Source organism: Notolepis coatsorum, assembly GCF_963971535.1.
Source record: "Notolepis coatsorum genome assembly, chromosome: 8".
NCBI classification, from domain to species: Eukaryota; Metazoa; Chordata; class Actinopteri; order Aulopiformes; family Paralepididae; genus Notolepis; species Notolepis coatsorum.
Window position 1 is genome coordinate 117,308,389 of NC_140172.1, and position 19,470 is coordinate 117,327,858.

General features: G+C 41.9%; 1 protein-coding gene across 1 annotated transcript in view; it reads right to left on the minus strand.

The window, feature by feature from the left end:
- LOC311233538 (putative ATP-dependent RNA helicase DDX46) overlaps positions 1-13,123 on the minus strand; it is a gene marked incomplete at its 3' end in the record, with an annotated part of 46,061 nt that extends 32,938 nt beyond the window's left edge. Inside the window, exons 1-5 of the mRNA XM_084320504.1 lie at positions 12,842-13,123; positions 11,509-11,691; positions 11,260-11,373; positions 5,092-5,173; positions 2,287-2,455 (exon numbers count right to left, since the gene is read on the minus strand). Of these exons, the coding sequence (XP_084176630.1) occupies positions 2,287-2,455; positions 5,092-5,173; positions 11,260-11,373; positions 11,509-11,691; positions 12,842-12,858 (565 nt within the window). The 5' untranslated portion in view covers positions 12,859-13,123. The remainder of the gene's footprint in view (positions 1-2,286; positions 2,456-5,091; positions 5,174-11,259; positions 11,374-11,508; positions 11,692-12,841) is intronic.
- Positions 13,124-19,470: the final 6,347 nt, after the last annotated feature.

Below are 19,470 nucleotides of genomic sequence, written 5' to 3' on the forward strand. Positions count from 1 at the left end.
CTTTGTTTGATCAAGAGTAACCTTTTATATATATATATATATATATATTATTCTTTTTTTTTAAGTGAAGATTGGTGAACGTTAGGTTTGCACTTCAATCCCAATAGGGAAATTCATCTTGGTTTGATAATTATTTTGTGTCAAATAAAAACAAAGGTTATTTGAATGATTTCCTTGGCGTTTCTAGTTTTCAAGAGAAAAATCGATTAAAATCTGATATTTTTTTATTTTTTTATTTTTAAATCAGAGATTTTTTTTTGTCATATCGCCCAGCCCTACATATGGATCATACAACACAGACTGCAGCTCCCTCCCTTGGCGCCTGTGACTCTTTGCATCTATGACATGATGTGTCCTTGTTCATATTCACCAGACGCTTTCATTACTCTACCAGCCAAATACAATTTTAGACAAAAGATTCTGGATTTCCACGTGCCAAACAGAATAGTAGAGTAGACAGTGGAAGACACATTTCTACCAGCATTTGACAGGTGGCTGGTGTTCATTTCCCACCCTGGTACCATATCTCAAGATTTGTTATCAGCTTACAAGCTTTTTTGTGTCCATGTTACATTTATCTATTTATTTTATTAAAAAGGAAAATGGTTATTCCACTCCTCTTACTAATGTTTTCTTTATTGAGACCGTAGGAGTGCTGCGACTGGGCTTCAGTCCTAGAGACCAGCAGTGGAACCAGAGAGGGGGTGATAACCTCTACACACTGCGATTGGAATTGTAAGAAGTTGACTTTCTAACGATGTTGTCACAACGGCAACAACTCACTGAAACATGTATAGAAGAAAATGCCCTTGGCCCTCCACTGACCATATTCACACAGTGGCCATTTTGATCTTCTGTCATGCTCAGGTTGGGATTCCTTTCTACCCTGTTCCCACCTTGGTGGTCCAGCTAAATGTCTCAAATTTGTGCTTGTGGTTGGATTAGGTTTGTTACTTTGTTTACAAAAAAATATAAATTATATATATTATATTGTTTAAAAAATGCATTACTTGGCTTGGTTGGGGTTTGAAAGAAATTGGGCTGGGCTGAAATATTCAGACCTGCGTCAAGTCATTTAAAAATAACAGGAGATGCGCCGTGGCTCCCTCCTCCCTCTTAACACATTAATTGCCAAGAACGAGTTAACTAGTTATTGCCCGCCAATCGAATAACACCAATAACGAGTTTACTCGTTTTTATGATCGTTATTTCTTTTATTCGCTATATCTATTCATAATTCATGGCTGCAGCCTATGCAGACCCTGGTGAATGTGTCTGAGCTGGCAGACGGTCAACACCACCCTCTACTGCCTTGCGGAGCTATTGCACTCCATTGGAAACGGTCTGGTGTGTTTTCTGAGCCAATCTGAGCCATGGGGGCGGGGTTTAAATACTCGGGCGAGGCAGGCGCTTGTAGGGATGGCATGGAACACTAACCCCGCCCGCCCGTTCATGTGTAACGCTCGGTAATGTCGGGGACAGGATCGCTGTGGATAACTGGAATGGCGATCAGATAATTAGATTATTTTTTTTGCATTACATCAGAGACAAGGTAAGAACACTATATATAAAATCTTGCGTTGATCTGATATTTCTTTCTCCCGCAATCAAAGCTATCTGTCTGGACCGTGTGTGGCTATTTACCGTTGGCTGCGGTGGGGGGGGGGGGGGCAAGCGCCCAGCTACGAGGGCCATTTCGTGTATGCACGCGACGACATAATGATAACCTAGCGTTGATTTCAGGATGATTAGATAATCAGCCGAAAAATTACAACGCAATAACTGGATTACACTAAAATGCCTTTTTCTTGTCTTTTCCTGGAATTACTCAGAATCACTCAAACTATACTCATATTCAAAACGGTATTAAACGGAGATGTACAGATGAAAAAACAATCCGTTTTCTTGCATGTTGACCAGAAGCAACTCACTCGACAGTCGACGGCGTTATTGGATCCATAGCTATAATATAAAAGTGCAGCGCTGTGAAGGAAGGGTGCGCTGCATTTACAACACAAGACTAAATGAGAGCAACGCGGCATGCAGCACAATAGTTCTATCTCGGTTGTCCCGTTTTCATGATTGTGGGAAGCCAAAATCTAAATTGGAATTGAAACTCGATAAAAAATCGGAATCGCCCAGCCCTAATTCACACGGTGAGGGTTTTGCTCTTATATCATGGAAAGAAATCCCAACCTGAGCATGACAATGATGACATAAGAGCAAAATGGCCATCTTGTGAATAATGGTCGATCGCAAAAAGAGTTTGGGAAGGCCTGATCTCACCGTCGTCATCCTCCAGGCTCCACTTCTTCCCCTGCTTCATCTCCTCCAGCTCCCTTTTGATCTCTCCGATGCTCTCGATGGCCTTCTTCCTCTGCTCCTCCCTCCACATCTCCACCCGCTCCTTCCTCTTCCTCATCTCCTCCTCCAGCTTGTTCTGGTCAAAGTCTTGCTGCGCGGCACACACAAAGAGAGCAAATGTCCCAGTACGGAATATTTAAAGATTTAAAATAAGAACTTTCTTAACCCATTGTAAATCAAGAATATAGGTGTGTTTTACCCCATTGTTTGTAAATATAATTTAAAAACATCCACAAAACAGAGCAAACATAATAAAGAAAATGTATGTAGTGTTGCTCCTTGTATCAAGAGCTTAGGCCCCGTTTAGACGGAAACGCTAGCAGGTGAATCCGCAAAAATATTTTTTCGGCTGTGCCTTTCGTTTATACGGAAACGGCGTTTTTACGGGGTGAAACCGCAAAAAAGTGAGACTACCTTCCAGGGTGGAATTCCTAGAAACGCAAAAGCTTTGCGCTCTCGTCTAAACTGTTAAAACGTATAAATCTGATAAAACGATGACGAAAGGGTTGTCACGGCTCTGGTCGCGCGTACTGCTTACGTCACAGGTAGCAGGTATGCGCCAGTAGCCGAGACGTAAACAAAGCAAGTATGTCTGACTTATATCAACGGAGATCACCTGAAGGCTACATTGGCAGTACTTTTAACCCTTTCACTGCCACACGACAGAAGGTTAACCCTTTACTATCACACAACCGGCTGTCGTGTGGCAGTGAAAGGGTTAAATACACAAGAATCTGTCCCGCGGCGTGAGTGGACCCACTGTCTGTGAGTGACTCTGCTTTGGTGCAATCACATTCCCCATCCACAGTCTGCGAATCAGAGGCAGAGTAGGGCGGGTCTTCACAGCACGTCATGTGACATATGCGCCAATCGTGTGACAGTGGGGCTCCGTCGTCTCGAGTCGTTACAGCGTCGTCTGCACGCAGAATTCCATCCCAAAACGCTCGTCTAAACGTAAAATTAAAAGTGAAACCGCAAGATGACTTTTGCGGTTTCTGTTCACAAAACGCTCGTCTAAACGGGGCCTCAATAAATTTAAATATGACTCCATTACTATTTGTTATTTTTGCCGATAAGGCAACTCATTAATTTCATTTGGATTGGGCCTTCAGGATTTTAATATTTATTTGATTATATTAGTTATTTCCTGTGTTTTTTTTTTTAAACTTTTTCTCCTGATTTTCTCCCATCCCAATTTCGTTGTTATGCCAATTCCCCCCTCCCCTTCCTGGTCGTTGCTCGCATGTGCCCCCACTGGTCAGTCTAGGGAGTCCTGAAGTCTATCAGTTGCTTCCTCCGCCACATAGGAGACAGCCAGCCTTCAACCTTCAAACTTAGTTACTCGTGAGTAGTACGTCCGTTGATAAAGAAACGCAATATCCACAGCCGCTCCAGTGCAAAGCAAAGATATCCAAATGATTTATTTGCAAAGTCTTTCTTTATAGAAGTGGTCCTAAATCTACTTTCCTAAATATTCCTGTCACTACTACAAATACTACTACAAGTGGCTCCTTCTAGCTACAAGTACTAATACAAGCTACAAGTACTACTACAAGGTAAGAAAACTGTATTTTCCCAGTCTCCAAAATCACCGCCGACTCGACACATGAAATTTCCTTCGTAATGTGAAAGCCGTAAATCCACTTGCTGGCTTCTGGCTTCAGTCCATTGTTGAGTCCATCCGTTCAGTCCTGTTCAGTCTGGTCGAAGATGCAAAACACTGCCGTTCTGAGGAAACGCCCGCTTATATCACGAAGGTTCCATAACTTTCTATCATGACGTCATACTGTGGTTCTAGAATGTTTTACGTTCTAGAAAGTTATATTATGACAAATACGACGGTTCAATGCCTCCATCTAAATCCAATCAATATTAAACATTCATATAATACAATAACCTAAATATATATAGCTTTGGCTCTTACAATATCCCTTCTTTGCTGTGCAGGCGCCCTGACCGACCTGTAGGAGTCGCTGTTTACAACAACCAGAATACCACCCCACCGGCTTCCCTCCCGCTGACTCTGCCAATTGAGCCAGTATGACGGCCGGCCAGGCCGGAGACAACGCTGACAGCCGGATTCGATACCGGTGTCTCTTCCTGTGTTCATTCTTACTTAACAATGCATGAAGCCATAAATCATGGGTTAAAATGAGGAATCATAATAGAGCTAAAGAAAGAATCGCCATTCAAATCTAATAAAACATTAGTGTCCCAAACTTTTTTTTTTTTATCCACTTTTTCTCCCATTTTTCTATATTTTTCTCCCATCCCAATTTCGTATCATCCAATTCAACCCTCCCCTGTCACGAACGCTGTTTCTTGCCTCCCACAAGCCGGCTGCAATGTGGACTAAGTCATACATAGCACAAGTCCCCTCCGGTACTTGAGGTAACAGCAGTCGCATCTTTTCACCTGCGCAGCTCGATCTCTCAGTGTCGAGGAGTAACGCGTGGGAGGCTCACGCTGCCCCCGACACTTCCTGATTCTACTGCGCAGGCGCACCAACCGACTTGTAGGAGTCGCTTGTTCACAACGTTCGATCCCCACCCTTCAGTTTTCCCTCCCCGTAATACGGCCAATGTGTATTACTGCGGACGACCAGCCAAACTGAAAAACAATGTGGAGAGCTGGATTCGAACACGCGAATCCTAGCGTCTCCACACTGGTGGCGAGTGCCTTAGACCACTACACCACCTAGCCGCCTTATTAGTGTCCCAAACTTACGTCTTCGACCTTCTCATCCTCTTTCTCGGTCTTCTTCTTGTCTGATGAGGTGTCTAGGTTGTCTGCCTCTTTGCTCTTAGACCTGTTATGACAGTCAAACATATTACATTAATATTACAATTACAACACATTAAGCGAAACAATGCAATCAGGAATTCAGCGTAGTTAGTCACTAACTTAGAGCATTAAGGCTGTGTGTCAATAGGAAACTTCTCAGCTGGTAGTGCTTCCGAGTCAGGGTTATTAGTTTGTAATTTTTCATCCTTTTTAATTTTGTTTTTATAATTTTTAGTTTGTTGTGATTTCTAGTGTAAATTCTATGCTCATTTTATGTAAATTTTTATGTCTGCACTTTATGCATTGCTCTTATTCTGCCAGTTTTATGCTCATTGTATGCCTATGTCTATTTTACTGCTGTGAAGCACTTCAACAATTCTTGTATGAAAGGTGCTATACAAAGAGTTTATTATTATTATTATTATTATCATTATTATTATTATTATTATCAATACTTGGACAACATTAGCGGCTGGGTGGCGTAGCGGAGATTGCGCTCGTCACCAATGCAAGAGACTCCGGTCTCGAATCCCGGTGTCAGCATTGCCTGCGGCTTGGGCCAGTCGTCATACTATCTCAATTGACAGAGGTAGCGGGTGGAAGTCGATGGGTGGGGATTGGACGTTGTGGACAGCGACTCCTACAGGTCGGTTGGGTGACGCCTGCACAGCAGAGACAGGAAGTATCGGGGGCAGTGTGAGCCTCCCACGCGTTACTCCTCGCCACTGAGTCTGCGCTGTCTGGTGAAAAGATGCGACAGGCTGCCTCCTCGTGTACCGGAGGGGACACGTGATGCAAGGCTTCTATCCTCACTAGAGCCGACCAGTGGGAGGCATAGTCTAGCAACGTTCAAGACAGGGGAGGGGAGAATAGGCAATACGAAATTGGGATGGGAGAACAATAGAAAAACAAGGAGAAAAAGTGGATAAAAAAAATAAATACTTAAGACAACATTATAAACAGAAAGTATCTGTGTGTAGGGGCGCCCTCGTGGCCCATACCATAGTGCCTCGCGCACCTACGCGGCCGACCCGGGTTCGATCCCAGCTCCCGTCGTTATTTGTCGCATGTCCTCCCCACCTCTCCTCCCGTTCGCCCTCTCCTCTGTCGGTCCTGCGTGACCGACCAATAAAGCTGTAAAAATGCTAAGAAAAATAATTTAAAAAAAAAGAAAGTGTCTGTGTGGACAGCAGAGCTATTTTATATATCTGTGCAGCAGAGTCACAGTACAGAGTGCCACGGGTCCGGCCGTCGCTTATCAATGACTTGTTTGCAGTCAACATTGTCGAAACGGATTTTTTTTAATTTATATATAATCGGTTAATTTCCATTTTATACCATTTTGAAAAACGCTCGTTTTTTTAAAGTTCCAGAAAAAAAATAAGATTCTGTGATAAACGCCCCTTTACTGGAATACACTGGAATACACAAAACACGTTGTCATTTTTCGGCCCATTTATGAATAGTTTTCAAATAAACGCTAGATTATGGATAGTATATGTGTACTTATGCACGCTATAGAAGCGGGCTGAAAATCGCTTATCTTATTTCCTGATCGCACTAAGGCTGAGCCCGAACGTTCGAACGTTCGTTCGTTAAGCTGACATTCGGACTTTAATTAATGGGTTTGAATGTTCGGTGAAAAAAAATAAAGCAGGCGCAACGACGGTGAGGCGATGTGAAGCGGCGCGTCCCCCGAGTCGCTCGGCTCAACCAGTATGGTCTGCCGGGCTGTTGCTGGATACTCAACCAGAGCTCTAGTCTCAACCAATGCAATAGAACAATTTTGATTGAATGACAGACGATTCTGCCAATTACGTCACACCGCTTGCACCCGCCTCTGCTGTTACCACCAATCGGCAAGCGTTTATAATTTTTTTTACTTCCGGCAATGCTTGCGAGAAGCATTAACGTAGCGTTAGCTCCCCGCCGAGGAAGTAAAAGTCGTAACAAGGTTTCCATAGGTGAATACCAGCCTTTTTCGGCCACGGGGCGCGAGCTTCATGGCGGGAGGTGGTTGCGTTGGAAACAACTCTGGCCGAGGCGGCAGGCGTGTTGGGAGCCCGGCGGGACCCCCGCGCCGGTGTCTCTCTGTCTCTCTGCCGTCCCCCGTTCCGAGCAGTGAGCTCGGGGCGGTAGACGGTGGAAGGAGCCGAGGCGCGCGCCTCTCTCCTTCCCGTCGACCAAGAGTGAATACCTGTTATTGAACGTGTAACACTAACGTTAATGCCACAAAACGAATGCCTTTAAGCCCCTTACGTGACTGCGGTGTGCAAGGGCTATTGTTTATCATAAGTAGGAACTTTGATGCATGCAGTACTCAGTAGCTTGTTTATTTTCTTCTGAGTGCTTTGTTTAATTACATGAACAGCCACCACTGTAAACAACATGTTTTTTCACCAATAGATTATGCAATGCCGCCCTCCGTAGGATCTATAATACAAAAAAAAAAAATTATATATATATAAAACAGGGTTCGGGCTCAGCCTTAGATCGCACACACACACACACAGATGTATACTTGTATGCCGTGACAAATAAAACTCTTGACTTGACATGGCACAAGCTGATATATAAGTGAAAATAGCTCTGATTATCCCAAGACTGGTAAAAATAGATTCCTTACCTCAGATCAGATGTTCTCCAAAAAGATTATTCCAATTCCTGATCGCCATTCCAAATATCGATCGTGTTTATTGATCCAACGCTGGGTACTGGAAACACACATTCTCCGCTGTTCTGGTGGTGGCCGATTACTTGGATCGTCTCCGGTTACTTGTTTGACAAGTAAAATGTGGAAGCAGGACTTTTTTTTCTCCATGCGTTTCATTCAATCCAATCCAAAGGGGTGCAGTACCATCCGGAGAGACGATAGGGGGGCGGTATTTTCCCTGTTCGAGTTCAGACAGATCCCCACTGGTAACGTGAGGCTAGATTGATGAAATGGAAATCGATCATCTCTCGTTGTTGGCACTCAACGGTTGGCATGAACTAACGAGAAATCTCGTCGTTGGCACTCAAAGTGTTAAGCTTCACTTTGAGAGTGGATTTAACTTCACGTGAAGGAGAGAAAGAACTCTGAAGGCGACACAACATGTCACACAATGATGGCAGAGGATTTGGCAATCTTACAGATTTAAACCCTGCAGCAGCTCGACTGGAGAGGAGCTCAGAGGACCAGTCCAGACGAGCAACAGTATGTTTGACTGGAGAGAAGCTCAGAAGACCAGCAGCAGAAGTATGTTTGTGCGATGCAAGGCTGCAGCTACACTGATCCATCAGACAGAAAATGTATGGAAGGTATTACAGTCTGTTGGTTTATTTAAGAAATTAGAACATATTGTCAACTCTGTCTGTCCAACAAATGGATACTAGTCATTGAAAATGTGTTAAAAAACAGACTTAGACGGACAGACACAGCAGATCAATGTAACCGGCGCACAACGATCAAAGTAAGCACCCTACAGATATTGAGCACCATTTTGTAAAATGTCTGGTGTCACCTGTAATACTGGTGTTGTCATGAGTTTATTATACATAGGAAATGGCACATCACCACAGCAACAGCTGCATCTGATTACACAGTCTATTAGAGTTGTACATGCTCCAGGGATTAAAGCAAAAAAAATCTCCTGACAACTTTTTTTCAGGCCAAGTCATATTCTTATTTTAACCTCCACTGTATTATTATTTTTTAATAGCGTTAGTGTTTTAAGGGAGCCTACTTGTAGAGTCTACTGTCCTGACTGTGACTATAGACCCTACTGTTGTGGTTGTTGTGCCAGGCAGGGAGGCTGTGTGCTGGAGAGTGTGAATGCAAGTCTTGTGGTTAGCTTCTGATTGATGGCGAGCTAGCACCCTTTTCCCATTACTTTGAACCATGAACTAAGCGGCTTGTTATCATACAAACAAGGGACTAAACACGTTTCGCAATTATGCCACAACAACAATGGACAGTCTCCTCCCCATCGTTTGTATATATTTTTTACCACCCACCCACCCCCTCCTAATGTACAGTCTCCTCCTCATCATAAATTATGTATATATTTACTGTTAGGGTCTCTGGGTAACAGTACTGTATATTTGCATATCGTATATGTGACAAATGTAACAGTACTATATACCTGTAAGTCATGTATGTCCCTATGTCATAAATGTCATGATGTCATGTATGTTGTGTATGTCATAAATGTCACTATGAATTGAAAATGGGGGACCCTGATGATGTAAACAAGACAAACATCTTTCTCTGGTCTGCATCCCCTTAACAATTGTGTGTATTGCTACTGGATTTACCAGATCCAGAGAAAATGAAAACTTTATTTAATACACGAGACCCTCTTCTTGGGACCAAGTAAGGTTTTGTTGATAATCCAATGTACAGTTACCCCCCCCCCCCCGCCTACCCAACCACCTCCAATGTACAGTCCCCCCACCCCACCTACCCAACCTCCTCCAATGTACAGTTTCTTCGTCAAATGTATATACTATCTTTTTTAGACTATTTTTGTATCACAAACAATACTGTATTTGTAAATCTGGTATGTCATAAATGTATAGATGTAGCAGTATTGTCTATCTGTATGTCATGTGTGTCATATATGTTATGATGAATTGAAAATGGGGGACCCTGATGTAAACAAGACAAAGTATTTCTCTGGTCTGCATCCCCTTAACAATTGTGTGTATTGAGCTGTACTGTATTGTACCCATTCTGCAATCCGTTAATAAAATGTTCAATCAATCAATATTTAACAGATTGCAGAATGGGTACAATACAGTATGGCTCAATACACACAATTGTTAAGGGGATGCAGACCAGAGAAAGACGTTCGTCTTGTCTACATCATCAGGGTCCCCCATTTTCAATTCATAGTGACATTTATGACATACACAACATTGACATCATGACATTTATGGCATAGGGACATACATGACATACTACAGGTATATAGTAATGTTACAATTTGTGACATATACGATATGCAAATATACAGTAATGTTACCCATAGATCCTGACAGAGATTATACATATGATGGGGAGGAGACTGTACATTAGGAGGAGGGGGTGGTAGAAAAAAAAGATACATACGGTGGGGAAGAGAGTAGACGGTCTACACAGATACACCTGTGTGATGTTGCTACGGAGTTAAGCTAATAAAGGATACTCACAACCACAACAGGGGACTCACGTATTGTACTGTGAAGTAACACGACAATGACAAATGTATTGTTTCTGCTTTTCTTTTTGACATAGTTGCGGCACACGGAACAAGTTAACTCACCACTACAGCCCCCAGTAGCCTAGCCAGTTTCGTCTGAGAAAACCGCGGTAGTTTTTCTTTTTAGGCTTTAGGCTTACTCCTTCCATTTAACCGACACTATTAAGCTAACGTTAGCTAATCGGTATAGCATATCTATTGGTTGGACTCTTATTATTATTACTTGTATTATGCACATCGTTGCGGGCGAGACCCCCCGCATTTCACTGTATACCTGTATGCCGTGACAAATAAAACTCTTGTATCTTGTATAGCAGGCGTGCGCAACGTTAGTGCAAGCAGCTACTAAGCAGGTGGTGGCTGTGACGTCGGTAAACAAGGAGAGTTGACGCGCGAGGCTGCAAAAAAGGCGACTGTGTGTCGTAAAACCAAAACACACAGCAGTTTTTAATTATTTTACATGACTATTTTGTTACCCTGCCATGTGGCGGACAGACCTCTTAGACCTCGCAAATGTCACCCGCCCAATAGCCTCCAGCTGCAACCGCGGAGCGAGCAGCGTAATCCTGTCTCTCGAATCGCTGAGTGACAATGACTGCTTGGCGCGGCCGCGCCGCGATAGAAAGAAAATGCCTTTTCATGATATTTGGCGCCTCTGATTGGCTCAATTTTGTTTCAATCTGTATGCATCTACAAACCCTATTATACCAGGTAGCCAATTCCGTCAGACTGCGAATGAAATTGACGGAAATCCATCTGGAGACGGAACGCTTTAATGCCTGCTCTCTCTCTAAACATGTACATTCTAAACATCCCATGAAAGCCCGCTATTGACTCCAGAATATAGCCATCTTTAGGTAGTTTGTAAGTGTAACAAAATAAGGCTCACTTTTCATCTGTTTTTCTCTTGCTGGGGCTGGCAGATCGGGACCTACGCCCGCGGCTCCTGCTCCTCCTCCTCTCTCGGCTTCTGGACCTCCTCCTCTCCCTACTCCTGGAGCGCCTGGGGGTACCGATGGAAACACACATGTTACACACAACCACATAAGAACCTGTTGGATTGAATATCTGTCTTACATCGTTTCCCCTCACAATCTCACTCACACAAACAAACACAGACTTCGTCAGTCACTCTCACCTGGGACGCTTCTTATCTCTGGACCGTGATCTACGGCGGTCCCGGCTGCTCGACCGCTCCTTCCTGTTACGGTCCCTGTCCCGGTTTGCGACTCGATCATCCTTCTTGGATCGTTTGTCTGGGGAGCGACTCTTTGACCGACTGCCAGAACGGCCCCTGGATGTTGACCGTTTCCTGTAATGCCTGTGAAGAACAGGTGTCAAACTAAATTAATCAAATAAATGTCAAAGACATTCGTTGGACATGAAGTTGTAATTTGTTACAAAGCCATACATTTTTTTGTGAGGGCTATTTTGATTCATAATATGAGATGTCTGCTCAACAACTAGAACTCAATAATTAGATCTTTAATTTGATATGTCCGTGAAAATCCTTTTGTTTTCGGTTTTCACTAACTGGAGCTTTTGGATGTTGTTGTTGTTGTTGTGGCGATGTTTCATTGTGATTATGTCATGTATAGAATATTGTGTAGACTCCAGACAGAATAGCTGCTGCTTCTGCTACAGCTAATGGGAGTCCTAAAGAAAGAAATGAACACTATATTGAGCTAACAAGACATGTTTAGTGTTGGCCACTAACATTAACTGATCAAATAAAACCATAGGATAAAAACTTATGACTTGCCTTTTTTAATTAGTTATTCTGGCTTAAAGGCTCAATCTGTGTTTTACTGACCATATCGGTGTGGAGTGTATAAACACATGCATTCCCATTATAAGTATGAATACAGATCTGTTTTACTCAGTGTTTATAAACATTAGCTACCAATGTAAACAAACATACAGGTGCAGCTCGATAAATTAGAATATCGTGGAAATTAAGTTATTTTATTTCAGTAATTAAATTCAAAAAGCGAAACTCTTGTATTGTAGATTCATTACACACAAAGTGAAATATTTCAAGCCTTTATTTGTTTTAATTTGGATTATTTATGTCTTACAGCTCATGAAAGCCCAAACTTCTGTATCACCATAAAAATAGATGTATTTTTCTGTTGTATATAGAAATGTCGGCCTTCTGAAAAGTATGTTCATGTATGTTCACTCAGTACTTGGTTGGTGCTCCTTTTGCACAAATGACTGCATCAATACAGCTAAATATATAGACTTTTCCACGATATTCTAATTTATTGAGCTGCACCTGCATTATCTCTATTCTTGTTTATTTTGGTGAGCTACTAATCTGTTTTCACTTTACACATGGATCACTGATGGGGCCTTTAAAGGGTTAGCTAGCCCAATATCGAAAGACTTAGAAGATCACCTAACTAATGTTTAACTAAAGTTAAAAACCTCTATCGAGATACATCGAATGAAACGGGATTTGTACATACCTCGACTCCCGTCCCATGATGGACGATTAGTTTGAGACAAGAAAAGGTGATAAAAAAAACAAAAGCTTAACCACTCAGTAGCACATTTACAGACGAGTAACTGACGGACGAACAAGTCCCTCTCCTCTGTCTAACGTTTAAACCCCCTGGCTATGTGGAAAATATGTCATGCTGATTAAGACGAATATATCAGTCCTTTTGTACAGTTTATTTTACTTCTTTATCGCTCCACAAATCGGATACAAAGTAAATCGTTTATGTCGAAACATGTACGAATGTTTTGATGCGTCGCCCAAGAAGAAGAACACACACGTCATTAAAACGCGACAGCTCAAAGAAAAGACACGCCCTGCGTAGCATTTCGAGCGCTAGGATTGGCCAGCAGTTCATGCGTGCGCGATGCGAAGCAAGATAATTGACCGCGTCGCCGCCATCGCATGTCAGTCAGACTCAGCCAATAGGGTCCAGCTGCAGCGCCGGATAATCCTCTCACAGGGCAAGCCTGTGGCAGCCATGAACCTGCGCTGTTTTAAGTGAGCGACGTGTGTTATTGATTGATTGATTGATTGATTGATTGATTGATTGATTGATTGATTGATTGATTGATTGATTGATTGATTGAAAATTTTATTAATGTCCGCCTTGTTTCGAACTGGTTATGCTTAGCTTCTCTTTCGAAGTCGCCCTCTTTTGAAGTCGGTTATGCTTAGAGTTTGGAATCAGGGCTGATTTGATTGAATTGATTGAAAAGTTTATTAACAGATTGCAGAATGGGTACAGTACAGCTCAATACATACAATTGTTAAGGGGATGCAGACCAGAGAAAGACTTTCGTCTTGTTTACATCAGGGTCCCCCATTTTCAATTCATCATAACATATATGACATACATGACATACAGATAGACAGTACTGCTACATCTATACATTTATGACATATCAGATTTGCAAATACAGTACTGTTTGTGATACAAAAGTGTCCAGAAAAAGAGTGTATATACATTTGGCGTAGAAACTGTACATTGGAGGAGGTTGGGTGGGTGGGGTGGGGTTGGGTGGGTTGGGTGAGGGCTGTACATTGTAGGTGGGGGGGGGGGGGGGGGTTGGGTAGGGGACACACACACATTTTACACTGTACATTGGAATACTGACAAAGCCTTACTTGGTCATTTACTGTACAACTAGGTTAGGACATTTGTAGGGGCCAGTTTCGAATTGCAGTCTCACGTAGGTGTTTTTTGAGAGTGTTTTTGAAAGTGGGTAGTGATTCACATTCCTTTACAGCTTTAGGTAGTGCGTTCCACATTGATGTGGCATAATTGCGAAACGTGTTTAAAGTCCCTTGTTTGAGCCGAATCTGGGTTTTACATGATTTGTGGAGCTCCCTCTGGTGTTGTGATCGTGGTATTCACTGACCTTTGGGAAGTATTTTGACATGTACATGGGTACCTTGGTCGCGTAGTGTATCTTGTAGACCAGGCCCATTGCAAGTTGCTGTACTCTGTCGTCTACTCTAAGCCATCCTAGGTTGTCAAAGTGGGCAGGGGTGAGGTGGGTTCTAGGAGTTAGGTCAAGCAGTAGTCTGACTAGCTTGTTTTGAGATGTTTGTAATTTGTTTTTTAGTGCCTTTGAGGTGCTTTGGTACCATGAGGTGCAAGCATAGTCGTAGTACCCTTGAATGAGTGCTCCTGCTAGAGTCTTCAGGGTATTCTTGTTTACCAGAGAGGAGATCCGGTACAAGAATCGCGTTCGTTGGTTGACTTTTTTTATTACATTGGATGCCATTTTGTCACAGGAAAGATTAGCCTCTAGGATGGAACCCAGGTAGGTAATTTCATCTTTCCTTTTCACTGCTCGTGCTTTTGGTAAGCTTTGACTGGCTTTTACGAAACTCAGAGCATTTTTTGTCTCTGGCTTTCATAGCGGTCAGTATTTCAGTGTGCATCCATGGCTCAGCGCGATTTTTTACCCTGGTGGTTCTTAGGGGGGCCATGTTGTTTAGTATTGATGAAAATTTGGTTTTGAAGCCAAGCAAAGTTTCTTCAACCAGTGTACCATTGAGTTCATCTGACCAGTCCAGACTCTCCAGTTCAAGGTTAAAGGCTTCGCTAGAGTAGGTTTTGAGGTCTCTAGATGTGCCTGTTTTGTGACAGCCAGCCTTTAGTTTTAGCTTTTTGCGGGTACAGAATATCATATAATGATCACTTAACCCACATGCTATAACCCCTTTATTGGAGATCTTGGACTTGTCAGAGGTCAGTATGAGGTCAATGGTAGTCTGAGTTGATTCACATATCCTTGTGGGTTGGGTGATTAGTTGGCTGATGCCGTGCAGATCACAAAACCTATTGAAGGATTTGAAGACGGGTGCATCTTTTTGTTGCATATCCGTGTTCCAATCCCCAATAAGAATTTTTTCCGCATCCTCAGCTCCAGCTAAGCACACATCCAGAGTATCATAAAAGCCAGTTTGATCTGGCGGTCTGTATATTGTGCCGACTAGAACAGATTTTGCCCTTTCAAATAAAATTTCCACCCATACGGGTAATGAATTTGGTGTCCTTATGTATGTACATACAAACACCACCTCCATACTGGTTTCTGTCATTACGGTGGTCTATCACCCTGCTCTATAACTGTGATGCGTTCCTCATGGGACGGGGTTGCACGCAGTGCAGCCAAAGTTTTGTGAGCAGAAGCGCGTGCACGCACACGCACGGATGTGCACAGCACGTGCGTGCACACATAGGAATGCGCTGCACTCGCTAAGTAATAAAAAATTTAATAAAAAAAGTCAACCAACGAACTCGATTCTTGTACCGGATCTCCTCTCTGGTAAACAAGAATACCCTGAAGACTCTGGCAGGAGCACTCATTCAAGGGTACTACGACTATGCTTGCACCTCATGGTACCAAAGCACCTCAAAGGCACTAAAAACCAAATTACAAACATCTCAAAACAAACTAGTCAGACTACTGCTTGACCTGACTCCTAGAACCCACCTCACCCCTGCCCACTTTGCCAACCTAGGATGGCTTAGAGGAGACGACAGAGTACAGCAACTTGCAATGGGCCTGGTCTACAAGATACACTACACGACCAAGGTACCCATGTACATGTCAAAATACTTCCCAAAGGTCAGTGAATACCACGATCACAACACCAGAAGGAGCTCCACAAATCATGTGAAACCCAGATTCGGCTCAAACAAGGGACTAAACACGTTTTGCAATTATGCCACATCAATGTGGAACGCCCTACCCAAAGCTGTAAAGGAATGTGAATCATACCCACTTTCAAAAACTCTCTCAAAGAACACCTATACGGGAGACTGCAATTCGAAACTGGCCCCTACAAATGTCCTAACCCAGTTGTACAGTAAAGACCAAGTATGGCTTTGTCAGTATTCCAATGTACAGTGTGTGTGTCCCCCTACCCAACCCCCCCCCCCCCCCCACCTCCAATGTGCAGCCCCACCCAACCCCACCTACCCAACCTCCTCCAATGTAGTTTCTATGTCAAATGTATGTCAGTATTCCAATGTACAGTGTGTCCCCCTACCCAACCCCCCCCCCACCTCCAATGTACAGCCCCACCCAACCCCACCCCACCTACCCAACCTCCTCCAATGTACAGTTTCTATGTCAAATGTATACACTCTTTTTCTGGATTTTTTTGTATCACAAACAGTTCTGTATTTGCAAATCTGGTATGTCATAAATGTATAGATGTAGCAGTACTGTCTATCTGTATATGTCGTGTCAGTGTCATATGATGAATTGAAAATGGGGGACCCTGATGTAAACAAGACGAAAGTCTTTCTCTGATCTGCATCCCCTTAACAATTGTATGTATTGAGCTGTACTGTACTGTACCCATTCTGCAATCTGTTAATAAACTTTTCAATCAATCAATCAAAGTACCACCTGGCCTACTTTGCATATCAATAGCGCCGGTCGTCAGGTGTGTTAAATACGTTCTCACTTGTGAATGAAATGTGTTACATTCCATTCGTAGAGGCAATTAGGCACCGTCTTTAGTCTGTGCTTAAGCGAGGGAACATGCATGCGCGGAGCCCATGAGCGCGTGTGCATGTGGCATCATTAGCGTGTGTAGTGTACTAGTGTACAACCATAGTTGATAACTTAATATGAAGAACGCATCACTGTCTAAAGATAAACTATATAAGCATAACCGACTTCGAAAGAGGGCCTAAGCATAACCAGTTCGAAACAAGGCGGACATTAATAAAAATCCAATAACACACGCGCACAACAGGCAGGTTCGTGGCTGCCACAGGCTTGCCCCTTGAGAGGATTATCGGCGCTGCAGCTGGACCCTACTCGACTCAGCAGCAGTACACAGCCGCTAGTTGTTCAGTATGCGTTCAACTGAGGAAGAAAAACTAAGACTAGCAATAAATTAACTAGTTTTCCACCCAGCAAACAATTTTTTTCCACAATGTTTGCATTAGTAAAGCGAGCTATTAACCCAAAGTTATCATTCAACAGTGTGTCTTAACTTAACTTTTGGGCTATGCGCTGTGTATGATGAAGCGAGCAAAGCGTTTGATTGATTGATTGATTGATTGATTGATTGATTGATTGATTGATTGATTGATTGAAAAACTTTATTAACAGATTGCAGAATGGGTACAATACAGTACAGCTCAATACACACAATTGTTAAGGGGATGCAGACCAGAGAAAGACTTTCGTCTTGTTTACATCAGGGTCCCCCATTTTCAATTCATCAGGACATAATGACATACATGACATACAGATACAGTACTGCTACATCTATACATTTACGACATACCAGATTTGCAAATACAGTACTGTTTGTGATACAAAAAGTGTCCAGAAAAGAGTGTATATACATTTGACGTAGAAACTGTACATTATGTCTTCAGGAGTCACTGGATCTGGGATTTTTCCCGCTAATTCTGGTCCAATATTTACAAAAAATGTATTAAAGTTGTTAACCACATCATCCATATTGCTAATAGTTTGATCCTTTTCCATAAAATACTGAGGATAGTTTATTTGTCTTGATCCATTCCTGATAATACCATTTAATATCTTCCAAACACCTTTAATATTATATTTGTTGTTATCTAATATTCTACTATAATGATCCTTCTTACATCTTCTCATAATATTAGTCAACTTATTTTTATATTTCTTATATTTATTTTCTGCCTCTTTAGTTCTATGTTTTATAAATTCTCTATATAGTGTATTTTTCTTTTTACATGCATTCTGTAATCCCCTTGTGATCCATGGGCTGTCTGAGTGTTTATGTTTACTGCTATATTCTTTTATTGGACAATGTTTGTGATATAGTAAGTTAAATATAGATAAGAATGTTTCATATGCTTTATCAGTGTCATCCTCTTTATATACTATCTCCCAATTTTGTAGTAGCAAATCATTTTTGAAAGCGTTCATTGATTCTTCAGTCCTTACTCGTTTAAATTGTAGTTTATTGTCCTGCTTGTTTTCTGTATAGTTGTTGTCATAAACTGTAAAAACTGGTAAATGGTCGCTGATGTCATTTATTAGTAATCCACTCACTGTATTGTTTTCTATAATGTTCGTAAATATATTGTCTATCAGAGTGGCACAATGGGATGTGATTCGGCTGGGTCTTGTGATTTTTGGATAAAGGCTCAAACTATACAATGTGTTGATGAATTCCTCAGTCATTTTATGTTTGTTTGGATTTAAAAGATCAATGTTAAAATCCCCACAGATGAAAATAGCCTTTTGATTATTGTTTATATACATTTCTTCCATCCAGTCCTTGAAAACTTCAATATTCGAACCTGGTGCTCTATATATACAGCTCACAATTATATTTTTCTTTTTTTCTACACATATTTCTATTGTTATACATTCTAATAAATTATCAATCACATTTGTCATTTTTTCTACAATCTTATAATTCAAGTTATTATCCACATACACAGCCACTCCTCCTCCACTCTTATTTTTTCTGTTCATATATTGAGTTCATATCCGACCATTTCAAAATCCATTCCCTTTTCCTCGTTCATCCAAGTTTCTGAAATGGCAATTATGTTAAATGGTTGTGTAAACTGGTTTAAATATTCCTTAATGCTGTTATTAAAGTTTGCGTACAGACTTCTTGAATTGAAGTGAATTATTGATAGTTTGTTGACTGTCTTAATTGTCCGGTTGTACTGATCTTCAGTATAGTAGCAGCAGTTGTCGTTGATGTTGAAGAATAGATTATTGTCTGGGTCAATATCATTTTCTATATCCTGTAGATTGTGCTCAGTGTATTCAAATGTTTTGAGTTTAATTTTTTCGTGTTCAAGAATCCACTGTGTCAAATCCACATCATCTCCAGATGTAGGTGAATTGCTTATTTCCGTAGGCCTATGCGTCATGGTTGTAAGTTGTGTAATGTGTCCAGTGTGTCTCTATTACCTTACAGTCCCGTCATGATGTTTATTGGTATTTGTCCAGCTCCTCCATGTTTCTGATGAGTAGCACTTTGGCCTCCTCCGGTGGTCCATTCAGCTGTGAAATCTATTATCAGAATAGTTATTCTCAGGCATTCTCTCATTGGGATATGAATAAAATAGTGAAATTAAGGTATCCC